Genomic DNA, 12742 nt, shown 5'->3' on the forward strand with positions numbered 1-12742 from the left:
GATGTTTAAAAAACATGACTCGGGAGCCAGCCTGGTGGCACAGTGGTCAGGTTCGAGTGCTCTGCTTCAGCAGCTGAGGTTCACCAGTCTGGATCCCAGGTGCGGACCTACACTGCTCATCAAGCCATGCTGGGGTGGCATCCCACGAGCAAAACAGAGGAAGATTGGCAGAGATGTTAGCTCAGGGCCCATCTTCCACACCAAAAAACCCCAAAAATCCATGACTCAGAGTTTAATTACATAGTTTAAATTTCTAACATTCCAAGGATGAGGCCAAATTAATTTTATGACAGCTTCACATTAGCAGGAACAACTACCTGGCTTGTAAAGACCCCAAGGGATTCAAGGTCGCTAAGTGAGGCATATACCACTCAGCCAGTACTGACCACATCCTGACCAAGCAAAGCAGAGTCGCGTGTGGGCTATTTGGGGAAAGACAGACAAATTTTAGTTTCTTGTGGAAAAAAACTATTTTAGTCATTTCTATAAAGAATAGGCACTCATAAAACAGATGTAAAATTCAGGCGTGGGGCTGGGGGAGAGGGAAAAAGCTGGAGGAGAAACAGAGCAAGAGGATCAAAGGCAGACACTATCAGACTCTAATATTAGCTGAGGGAACTGTTTACATTTTGTTGCTAAGGAAACCTTGGAGCTTTGGAAAGTCAACCCAACTGCGGCTCTATTGTGACAGCTGCTGCCTGGCCCCGACAGCCCTGCAGAGCCATCCACCAGCTGCTTGCCACTTGCCATTTCTATCCGCCGTCTGCAGCCCGTCAACCCCTTCACCATTGCCGACCCCGTAGGTTTCTGCAGCCTCAGGAGCGGCCCAAAGACGGACAGACGGACGGCAGTGATTCGAGGGCTATGGGGCGGAGACTGCCACATTCCAGCTGCACATTAAGAGGGACTGGCCCCTGAACCAAAACCGTTCTTCTTAAATTCATAAGAAATGCTTAGTGAGTTCAGTGAGGAGGAAAACGAGGCTTGAGTGAAGATCCCTGTGCCTCTGACTCCAGGTGTGACGATAGGAGACCCCTCAGCATTTCCACCTGTAAACAGGGAGCATTGCTCCTGTCCCCTTTCGTCATGCAAAGAGAAGACATTCGAGCACACCTGAGCTTTTGAGGGGGGAAAAAAAGAAAAGGAACTCTGTAAATCTAAGATCGTGCCCTTCTTAAAAGTAATAAGCTGTTTCAGAAGTCCTACCTGAGCTTACGTAGCAAAATCAGAAACTGTCTAGAATCCTGCAAACCTTGCATCTCTCGACTATGGTGTTCACGCTTCCATGACCATGGCCACCTTCACAGACTTCAGAAGGCCATGAGAGAGAGAGCCGTCCTTGGAGTTGATGTTTTCAAGCTCTCCTGCTCCCCCTACTCGCTCCCATTATAATGGTAACACTTTATCACTCTGGAACTTTGGAAAATACAGAAAAAACTAAAACAGAAAATAAAAATTACCCATAACCCTACAGAAAAATCCAGTGTTAACATTGCCATGTTTATTATTATTGTTTGGTATCATCATGTATCCTTTTGTGTCTAGCTCTGTCTATTTAACAATACATCTGTAGTTAACAAACCGAGTAGAGAACTGTTACCACGGGATGGAGAGCCGAGACTGATTGCTGGCGCCCTGGGATGTGCCCACCTATCCCCTCTCAGAACAACACATTCTTAGAAAAGGAAAGCCAGCTGTGCAGGTCCAACGGCAAAACCACGTCCTCGTCCTCGCGCCATTACACTGCAAATGGAGGCTATTTCTGAGAGGTGACTTTTCCATTGGTCAAGTCTTGCTGTGGCCAGTTTTAAAGCACCATTTATCCCAGTGCTCACTAATTGTTTCCAACTGGACCTGTGAATGCAGGCTTCAGGCCTCCATCATGGTTTCCCAGCAGGAGCCAAAACGCTTCCACAATGAGCTGATTACAGAGAAAGCTGCAGCTTCAAGAGAAGAATTAGCACCCAGCATGCTCTTTCAGGAGGAAAATTTAGCTGTTTTCAAAACATGTGATTTTTTCTTCTTTCAGCTTATGTTTGTCTAGAGGGAGAAACTAAATGGCTCTAATTCTGTAAAGGCTTAAATGATATGTTTCATTTGATCAAGTCATTCCCCAGCTGAAAATACTTGGGTGGTATTCCATAGCTTTGAGAACAGAAGCTCAAGTTCTCAGCACAGTACAGATAATAATCTACATGATTTGGTTCCTGCCTACCTCTCTAGCTCCACAACTTCCAAAGTATACCCAGTGGAATACCAGTCTTGGGTTTCTGTGAAAAACAAAACAAAACAAAACTATTTGATGGACACAGAAATGTGGAAAATGCTGCAAATTCTAACCCCCCACGCCCCACCCTCCACCCTCAACCCTGGAGAGGAATGATCCTGAGAAAGCTTTTGAGTAATCCTGTTTAACTTTGCCTAACTTGTTGTTTCATAAATCCATCTGGCAAAAATTGCTTTTTTTCCCTTCATCTATTTCACACAAGACACTTTCAGAAATGCTACACTGGCCTTACCTTCTCCCAGCTTCAGGCATATGGAACTCATTCCTTGAATTTCTCGTGCTCCCTATAAAATACCATCCTCCTATTTCTCCTCAGAGTTAACTTCCAGTTGCCTTTCCATACCCAGCTCCTCTCCCCTCCTCTGGCACACCCCCTCTGTCACCCTGCTCGGCTGGTTTACAACCCCTCCTCTGTGCCACTCGGCAATCTGAACACACCTTTATCACAGCACTTAACAACTCTCCTGGAATATCTGATTTGCTTGTTTGCCTTCCCACAATAGACACACTTAAGCTCCTCAAGGGCAGGAAAGATGTTATTCTTTGACCTTGTGTCCTTAATACCTCTGTGTCTGGCGCATGGCAGTCTCTCAATAAACAGTTGTTAGATGCTTTATATATGTGGGTTCCTGTTTAAGCAGGACTCTGTATACATATAACACTGTACTGTTTGCAAAATCCCTTGGTCTTAAGAACCACTCCTGATTCAATGACCTGTTTCTATAGATGAGTCTGCCTTTAGCACAACTGGTCAGTTCTAATTATTGTTCCCAATTGAAACAGTCTGAGGCTTCTGTTCTGCATTCAAAGATTCTGTTACACGGTGGGCTGCACCACTGAGTCTCTCAGAACCTCATCTCCTCAGGGTCATTGCTTCCTTCAGGGTGTGCCACGTTCTGTGGGAGCACCTCAGGGTCATCGCTTCCTTCAGGCTGTGCCACGTTCTGTGGGAGCACCTCAGGGTCATCGCTTCCTTCAGGCTGTGCCACGTTCTGTGGGAGCACCTCAGGGTCATCGCTTCCTTCAGGCTGTGCCACGTTCTGTGGGAGCACCTCAGGGTCATCGCTTCCTTCAGGCTGTGCCACGTTCTGTGGGAGCACCTCAGGGTCATCGCTTCCTTCAGGCTGTGCCACGTTCTGTGGGAGCACCTCAGGGTCATCGCTTCCTTCAGGCTGTGCCACGTTCTGTGGGAGCACCTCAGGGTCATCGCTTCCTTCAGGCTGTGCCACGTTCTGTGGGAGCACCTCAGGGTCATCGCTTCCTTCAGGCTGTGCCACGTTCTGTGGGAGCACCTCAGGGTCATCGCTTCCTTCAGGCTGTGCCACGTTCTGTGGGAGCACCTCAGGGTCATCGCTTCCTTCAGGCTGTGCCATGTTCTGTGGGAGCACCTCAGGGTCATCGCTTCCTTCAGGCTGTGCCATGTTCTGTGGGAGCACCTCAGGGTCATCGCTTCCTTCAGGCTGTGCCACGTTCTGTGGGAGGACGTCTTTGGTAGGGAATGTTTTCCTGGGTCCCTTACACCTGGGTCATACATATGTTTCTTCAAGGTGCTTCTGAATTTCCTTGTGCCACGGTCTCAGGGTTTCAAGAGTATAGACCTAGTGTCCATGTTAAATTCTTGGCTTGGAATTTCCAAATTATACGGGTATTAAAAATTTTCCACAAAGATTTTTCTGTCTCTGCCCAGACCCTTGGATAGACCCCCTTCCTTGACACTTCTCTGGGCCATGGGCAAAGCACCTTTCCATGAATTGGGCAGCCCTCTGAGAATTCTAGCTTTCTATAGGTTCTCGGTTAGAGCTCCCAGGCTAGTCATCAAAGCCACGCTTCCTACACCAGGGCACGGCATTCAGGTCTGAGCCTCCGGACCCTAAGGTCCACCACACAGGTCTCATACCAAGCCTAGGCCACTTGAACCCTCTGGCTTTGGGTTCTCTTCATTTTGTAACCTGGGAGTCCCTTTCATATTTCTAACTCAACTATATTTCCCTATGTTTATAATGGGAAAAGGGTCCTTACAAAGTCCACATACCATGCTGCTGAAACCATTCTCCCGAATACATTTTGAGCCCATTCACTTTTCTCCATCTCTCCTACTACCACCTCAGGGCAAGCCACTGTTCTCTCTCATGTACCTTTCTTCTGTAGTGCTCTCCTTAACGGTCATCTCACATCCATTCTTGTCCATTCTTCCCCTGTCCAATTCATGTGCAATACTGCAACCAGAGTTTAAAAGCCAGAATTTTAAAAAATATGTCAGATTATGTTATTTTTTGCTTGAAATCTTCTATTGGCATATGACCCAGCAATTCTACTCCTACGTATATACCCAAGAGAAAGGAAAACATATGTCCACATAAAAACTTGTGCATGAATGTTTATAGTAACATTATGCATAATAGCCAAAGAGGGAAACAACCCAAATGTCTACCAACTGATGAATGGCAAACAAAACGCAGAGTATCCACACAATGAATAGTACTTGGCCGTAAAAAAGAATAAAGTACTGACACACGTGACAACATGGATGAACCTCGACAGCATCAGGCTACTGAAAGAAGCCAGTCACAAAAGACCACATATTGATTCCATTTCTATGAAATGACCAGAATAGGCAACTCTACAGAAACAGACAATAGATCAGTACTTAAGTTTTGTTTTTTTTAAATATTGGCACCTGAGCTAACAACTTTTGCCAATCTTCTTTTTTTTTTTTCCTGTTTTTTTCTCCCCAAATCCCCTCAGTACATAGTTGTATATTTTTTTTAGTTGTGGGTCCTCCTAGTTGTGGCATGTGGGATGCCACCTCAGCATGGCCTGATGAGCGGTGCAATGTCCACGCCCAGGATCCGAACCAGTGAAACCCCAGGCCCCCAAAGCAGAACGTGCACGAACTTAACCACTCAGCCACGGGGCCGGCCCCAGCACTTAAGTTTAAGGGGAATGCACAGATGGGGGCCGGGGGCGACAGCTAAAGAGCATGGGATTTCTTTTTATGGTGGTGAAAATGGTCTAAAATTGATTTTGGTGATGGTTACCATATCTATGAATATACTAAAACCTACTGAACTGTACACTTTAAACGGGTAAATTATATGGCACGTGAATTATCTCTCTACAAAGCTGTTCAAAAAAATTCTCCCAGTGGCTCATCACGGTTCTTAGCATACAAATTCCCAATCCTCACCACTAGCTGTAAGACGTGGCATTCTACAGCCCCCTCCGACTCCACGGGCATCATCTTAGACTTCTTCTTCCTGACTCACTGCACTCCAGTCACACGTCTTCTCTCAGTTTCCACGAAGGACTGAGCACCTTCCCGCCTCAGCATCTTTTCCACAGCCAGATCTTCTGCAGGAACACTCATCCCCTTCTCTCACCGAGCTACTGTTTGTAGCACTGAGCACCACACTCTCAGGAAAAGCTTCTCTGATCCGCAGGAGAAGGGAAAACTTCTGCAGCACAGGAAGATCTTCTGTAGCACTGTCCTAACAACTCAGACCGCCTCTGCAGAGCATGCAGCACAAGTGCACTTTGTTCAACGTTTGTTTTTCTTTACCAGCACAGACATTTCCCAGGGCTGAGACCACATTTGCCGGGTTCCCTGCTATATCATCTGGATTTACCATAGTACTTGGCAACGGCAGGTGCTCAACAAATATTTTGAAAAGAACGAATACCAGTACATCGCAAGTGACAGAGCCCAAGAGCTCCTCATTTAGGATCTTCCTATTTACTGATCTTGTGCCATTTCCCTGTTTATTTCATTATCTAAAAAATATTATTTATTATCTAACAAACACCTAATATCTCCCTATTATCTTGTGCCATCCCAAAAATGCACTTATCTTTTTTGTTTTTAAGATTTTATTTTTCCTTTTTCTCCCCAAAGCCCCCCAGTACACAGTTGTGTATTTTTAGTTGTGGGTGCTTCCAGTTGTGGCATGTGGGACACTGCCTCAGCATGGCTTGATGAGTGGTGCTACGTCTGTGCCCAGGATCTGAACCAGTGAAACCCTGGGCTGCTGAAGCGGAGCACGTGAACTTAACCACTCGGCCACGGGGCAGCCCCTAAAATGCACTCATCTTGATATACCACGTTCATATTATTATTCATTAACATCTTGACTTAATTCTTTCATTCTTATACTTGCCCTTCCTTGAGGAAATACATCCTAGTTATAAGATGTGGAATGTAGCAGGCACTCAATAAACATCTGTGGAGTGAATAGAGCAAAATCAAAATCTGTAGGAGGTGCTATGTGATTGATCATAGGTTATGAATTCCCAGAAGACAGGGACCTCTCTCTAGGTTTCTCTACGTAATGGCTCGTGCAACTAAGTATTTAATAATGCAGCTGACAAAGAACCTGATTTAGCCATCCTTTCAGGGAACATGATCTTAATGATGAATCTAACTCATTCTACTTGTCTTAGCTCAGAAATATTTTTTAAAGCGAGTTTTTTTCAGGTAATGAAAGATTATTTTTGCATTTAGTTTCTAGATGAAACTAATAGTATCTAAATTACATCGAGCTGTTAAATAAATAGGTATTAAACATCCAAGATTGATTTACTAAAACTTCCTTGGCTGGAAGCCAATTAAAAGATGACTACTTTTGGCTCTGCAACCTGTTAGCCCAGAAAATTGATTTTCTTCAACTTTTATGTAAAGAAATTTTTAAAAAACGAAGGAAAGAAAAGAAAGGAAGAAGAAAAACACTAGTTTTCAACTCACTTAGCATCTCCCCTCTATTTCTTCTCCAAATGTGTTGTTTTAGAGCTGTCTTTATAATAAACATCTAAAGAGTTTAACTCGTATCTTGTAGGTTATAGGATTTCTTGACTCACCACACATATATACACTCACAAATAAAAACCTCCTTCCTTTGGATATTCACGGTAAAATGAAGTTAAACTGAAATTTAAATTTTGATAAAATTTCACCTCTTTTTCTACTCTTAAAAAAAGGATAATTAGGGGCTCAGTCTCTAAGTAGATCTGAAACTCCCAGAAGGAGTGCCTTCTATCTTTTACACTTCTCTCAGTGGGAGTAAGTGGCCCATTCTCCTTTGTCACATCTTCCAAGGTCTCTTAATCCTGACAATCGAAAAGTTCTTCTAAGCTTCTGCCTTAAATCTCTCCTATGTCAATCCAGGACTGCTGCCTCATAATTTTTCTCTAAAGAAATGCAGAGTAGCCAGTTACTGTCCTTCTACCATATCATTATATACCATTCATTTCCTTTTCTAGTATTATTCTCAAATTAATTAAAACTTTATATCCTAGCACTATTTCTCCAAGCGTTTTATCATACTATTGCTTTTCTCTGCTTCTACCATATCATTATATACTATTCATTTCCTTTTCTAGTATTATTCTCAAATTAATTAAAACTTTATATCCTAGCACTATTTCTCCAAGCGTTTTACCATACTATTGCTTTTCTCTGCTGCCAGAGAAGTCATCATGGACGACCGGAACAAAACCAGAGATCCTTCTCTGTGCTCAGGTTCTCCAACACAGAATGGGGAAATAATGCCTGACACTGATCTTTCGTATGAGACAAATAAAAAAAAGATATGCCTATATCCATAATAGAGTAAGAATCTACGTTAAATAAATCAGATACAATTAAGTTCTCCACCAAGCGTCTCCCAGAGGCAAAGTATACATCCCAGAGTGTAATACAGAGATCTGCTTTCATTATTTGAGATTGAGAAAAGACTGCACACCCACTCCCTTACCGCCGACCTCAACGCAGAAGCCCACAGAGGAGATGGGTGCTGCGCATACCTCCTCCTGTCCCTGGCTTCTGCAGAGGAGTCTGTTCCAGGAGTGGAGAGCAGGGTGGCAGTTGTGACCCCATTGGCAGTGCTGGGTGGAGGGCGGTTGGTGATCACGCAGAGCGGGGTGCTAGAAGAGATGCTGTCTGCTGTTTTCTCTGCTGTTGAGTCAGCCTGGGATTTGTAAGGAGTCCTGAAACCAGAAAAGACAAAAGCAGAAAGAGAATGGTCAGGATGCTACACAACGAAGCACCAGCTCAGGGACAGAGGGCTCGAAAGAGGCTGAACTGGAGGAGCTTCTGGCTCAGACTTTGTTTGTTGATTTCTTTTTAAAAATTCTGAGCTCTTAAATCTTAGAACGATATGATTATATTCAGTCTGATATCCTCTGCCTGAGAAGTTATGTTTTCTAAAATCATTTTTTTGCCAGATTAAAAAAATTTTTTAAAATTAGCTATGGCACAAGGCGGGAGGGTGACAGACATATGCAAGAGTGCTTTAGATGCGTCCTGAGTACCATCTGGCCTCCACACATGCACAGAGGCACGGCCAACACGAACACGACACTCGCGTCACTTACGGGATTGGTCTCCCTGCCCCTTACTGCTGGGCAGGGAGAGTCTCTGCGGTGGTGCTCAGCCTGCACTGGACGGCCATCCTCCCGGATTACGCAGAGACCTGTGATGGACACTCCACCACCCCAGCACGGCTAGCTCTCCCTCACCTGGCTCAGCAACTGCTCCTTCCATTTAATCGAATGCCTGACTGCCTATAGCATAACTGCACGAATGAGAAACTGAAACACAAACTAACAGGATTCTATATGCAACCTTAACTACAGACTTTCCAACAGCAAGCTGTATAATTAAACTCATTTACATGAAAACAAGATCTTTGTTTCTTAACAAAGAGTTGAGAGCAACCATTGGCTCTCCACCCAAAAGCTATCATTTGTGATGTCACAGCTTGTTGCTGGGGTAACAGAGATCCAAAATTGATACTCACAGAGATGGGAAAAACAATGAAAATAACAAATGTTAAAAATCTGGTTTTTTTTACCTCCTCACAATTACCAGTAATGCTTAAAAGTAGCTTTAAGCTCACTTTTAAATAATCACATTATTAGAATAAGTTTGAAAAAAATGATCAGATCATAAAAATCTAAATAAGGTACATAGATGCAAATATAAAAATAGAACAGTCTGAAGCGGTATCTAAAAAACACAGCCACTTCTCCAGAAGCAATTAATGACGCGAAAAAAGGTGAAATTTTATATTCACTTTTTAATTTAAAAAAAGGTAAATAATTCCTTAGACTTACAAGGTATCTATAGGAAGTACTAATAAAATTAGCCAGAAACAAAGCTATAAAAAATTATTAAAATCTTACTTGAAATTCTTTTTAGATTAATAACATATTTTGGTCTTTGCAATTTCTTATGTTGTAGAAATGCTAAGGAGTTTATTTTATTAAATCATAGAATAGGACTTTACCACTATTTGAAATGTGGTGTAATTTACAAGTGATTGTTAGGAGCAGAACAGGAAAAGCTCCAGAGCAGGCACCAGGGCTCTGGAGCCTCCTGGGGCTGAGTTTCAGCCACCTGAACCTCTCTGATCTCTTGGTCTGTAAAATCGGGTAACGATACTGTGAAATGCAGGGTCTCGTGATGATTAAATAAAATAATATATGTAGAACACTTAGTAATGCGCCGGAATAAAATATAGGCTCAGTGGAAACAAAATAATGAGACGAGCTCTGAAATGGACACGCGTAGGTTCAAATCCCATTTCAGCTCCTCACCAGCTGTGTGACCTTGGACAGACGGTTAACTTTTTGGTTTCAGTTTCCTCACCTGTAAAATGAGAATAAAATCGCATACACTGGAGGGCTCTTTCTAAGACTAGAAATAATATATGTGTGCCTGAGACGGCTAGTTGCCTAACCCATTTTCATTTTCCTGTTCTTCTTTACCCACAGAATCTGTGTATTAAGGGCAGCACTGCACCTAGTTCAACATCCACATTTTCCAAAGTCTCCCTGGCTGCCAGAGACAGCCAATGAGACATAGCAGAAAACTAGTGCTTTCGGGAAAATTCTCATTTCAGAAGCATTCCCTCCGTGCATTTCCCCTTTTCCTCCTTCTTTCTGCTTAGAATGCAGCTATGATGGGTAGAGCTCCAGCAGCTATTTTGGACCATGAGACCACCCATGGAAATGGAAGCCATGATCTAAGGACTGTGAAGCAGACAGAAAGAAGGAATCTGGATCCTTTACTGACTTTGGAGCTGTGTGCCAGCCCTGCCTATTCTGGACGTTCTTAAGTGAGAGAAAAAAATAAACCTTTATCATATTTAAGCCCTATTATTTGGATTACTATTATACCAGATCCCAATGTAATTTTTGTCCAGTATCTAACCTGAGCCTGGTACACAACAGGGTTCAACAAATGGTAGTTATTATTTTTCCCCACTGTTATTAGCTCTTAATAGTTAATCAAGTAACCTCTCTGTCTCTTGGTTCCTTCATCTGTGGGAATAATATTTACCATGTCCATGAAAATGGATTATTATGAGGACCTAATAAATTTCTACATAATTATACAGTATTATTATTAACAGTTCAGCATAAGGTTATCCCCCCTGGCCCAATCAGTGACACCACTCACTGTAGGGAAAGAAATCTAGTAAACTGACAAACATCAATCAGGCGCCACCATCAGAGGTGCTCATGCAGCAACATTATCATGATCCATGTTTTTCATCTTCTTTGTGTCAGTTGTAGAAACAAGACCCAAAAAAGGAGTCCCTGTGCCATACCACAAAGAAAAAGGTCTCTGACCAGACATAAAGGACTAAAACCCACAGTGAAGCCGACAGCTGGAGTGCCGCTGCACTTTCACAATGACACTCCGCCATGCTGCCCTCAAATGCACCAGAAACCAGGAGCCAGCGTCCCAGGGACAAAGCCCAGGCAAACACACGTCTCTTCCTTCCCATGTGTTTTCAGGAAAACACACTCCACGGCTGGGAACGTTCACAAGGCTACAGGAGTCTTGTGGAACAAGAGTTAGCTTCCTTCTGATCTAGGTTTGCATGCCATCTTCCACAAAGACTAAACAGAAGAGATTCCTACTCATAATTACTGGAAAATTAACCTAAGTGAAATATGGGGATATTTTTAATATGTCATTTATCACAACCATATGAGCCTTAAATTGTAATCGCAACTGGTAAGGCTATGGAGAGACGAAAGCAGTCACGTTACGTTGATGCCTAAACACCAAGTTCAAAGACACACACGCTGCGGTTTTTCAATAAGCAGCTGTTGAGTGGCTGATACAAGTCAAAGCACAGCACCCTCACTAAAGGGTGGACATTTTCACAGGAATGCAAACTTGCTTCTACAGTGACAAACTCTTTGGCTCAAATCTCATGTGTGCATCCAGAGGCATAAGCTTTGAGGAACGTGACTCAAGTGGCCCCACGCAGCCTTACCTGCCATGGTGTGCGGAGGCAGAAGTGTCTGCACTGACTGGCGCAGGGCAGGAAGAGGCAGGCTGCCACCTGCTGCCCCGAGAGGTAGATGAAGCAATGGTAACGGGTGAGGTGGCAGGAGATGAATTGCGACTGGCTGAAATGTAGGGACTTGTGGGGTCACTACTTCTAGCAAATGACGCACTGCAAAACAGCACACAGTCACTTTCCTCAGGACATGCTGCTCACCCACCGTTTCCCAGCACCACCTTCCCACCCAGATTGTGCACTTAAAGGAATGCAGACCACAGAGAGGGCATGACAACTGGGAAGTGGAGGGACCAACTCCAGCTAGAGCTGGGCCACTGGCAGCAAGCAGGCATCTGTCAATCATACCAGAGTGAAGGAATGTGAAGGAGGAGAGACCATATGCATCAAGAGAAAGCAGAAGAGTAGAACAGACGAAGAGAGCAGAGGCTGAGAGCAGTATAATAGGAAATAGAATAATTTCATTAGAAAACATAGTTCCCCACAAACCCCAAGGCAAAAAAATCATGCAACCCCCAATGTCTACTTGATAGAGAAGTGACACTGCGGAAGCTGAAGTAGGACTGAGAATTCGGAGAGGTCTGGAGAAAAGATTTAAAACTAAAGAGTGGAGAAGAGTAAAGAAGCTCTGTGGAAGAAACTGTGTTTGAGAACCACGGTCATTAGCCTAAAGCAAAAAGGCCTCTGGGGAACTTGAGTCCCAGTCTAGAAAGCACTACCGGCATGGCCGAGAGAAGACAACTCCTCTGTTTCACCCGCAGATACGTAAGGACCATCTCAACTGCAGCAAAAAATTCTGGGGTCAGAATTTGAAAAAAACTTCTTGACTCTAATATAACGAGACATTTGAGGGGGTGACTAAAAAGAGCTATGAAGCTTTCTTTGGAAAAGACGCATTTTCCTGGGTCACATGAAAGGTCTGTTGGCCTACAGACGAGAGATGAACTAGGCAATGGAAGTGTGCTGAGGCTGGCACAGCCTGAGAACGACAAAGGTCTACGCACACTTTCTTCTTCAAATAGTGATGGCATACGATTCTTTCCTTCTGAAAGGATCATAAAACAAGATTCTGTGAAATCAAAAAGTGCTTTAGGGTTCTGGAAGGAGAGCTCTGAAATCTAAAGGAGGAAGCGAGCTGCGAGTC

At 43.7% G+C, this 12742-nt stretch overlaps 1 protein-coding gene across 21 annotated transcripts in view; it reads right to left on the minus strand.

Annotated features, from left to right (window-relative positions):
- The window catches only part of PPP1R12B (protein phosphatase 1 regulatory subunit 12B), a 206298-nt gene that overhangs the window by 107924 nt on the left and 85632 nt on the right, over window positions 1-12742 (minus strand). For 14 of the 21 annotated variants that reach the window (XR_011499407.1, XM_070501531.1, XM_070501530.1 and 11 more), the window contains 2 exons: window positions 11572-11754; window positions 8084-8266 (listed from right to left, as the gene is read on the minus strand). Coding sequence is in view for 19 of the 21 variants with exons in the window: in XM_070501531.1 (XP_070357632.1) it covers window positions 8084-8266; window positions 11572-11754 (366 nt within the window). In the remaining 2 variants the exon portion in view is untranslated. Of the gene's footprint in view, window positions 1-2215; window positions 2271-2519; window positions 2689-8083; window positions 8267-11571; window positions 11755-12742 lie in introns of those variants that run through there. The other 7 variants (XM_070501534.1, XM_070501535.1, XM_070501540.1 and 4 more) reach the window with 5 other exon arrangements.

This window comes from Equus asinus, chromosome 30 (assembly GCF_041296235.1).
Source record: "Equus asinus isolate D_3611 breed Donkey chromosome 30, EquAss-T2T_v2, whole genome shotgun sequence".
NCBI lineage: Eukaryota > Metazoa > Chordata > Mammalia > Perissodactyla > Equidae > Equus > Equus asinus.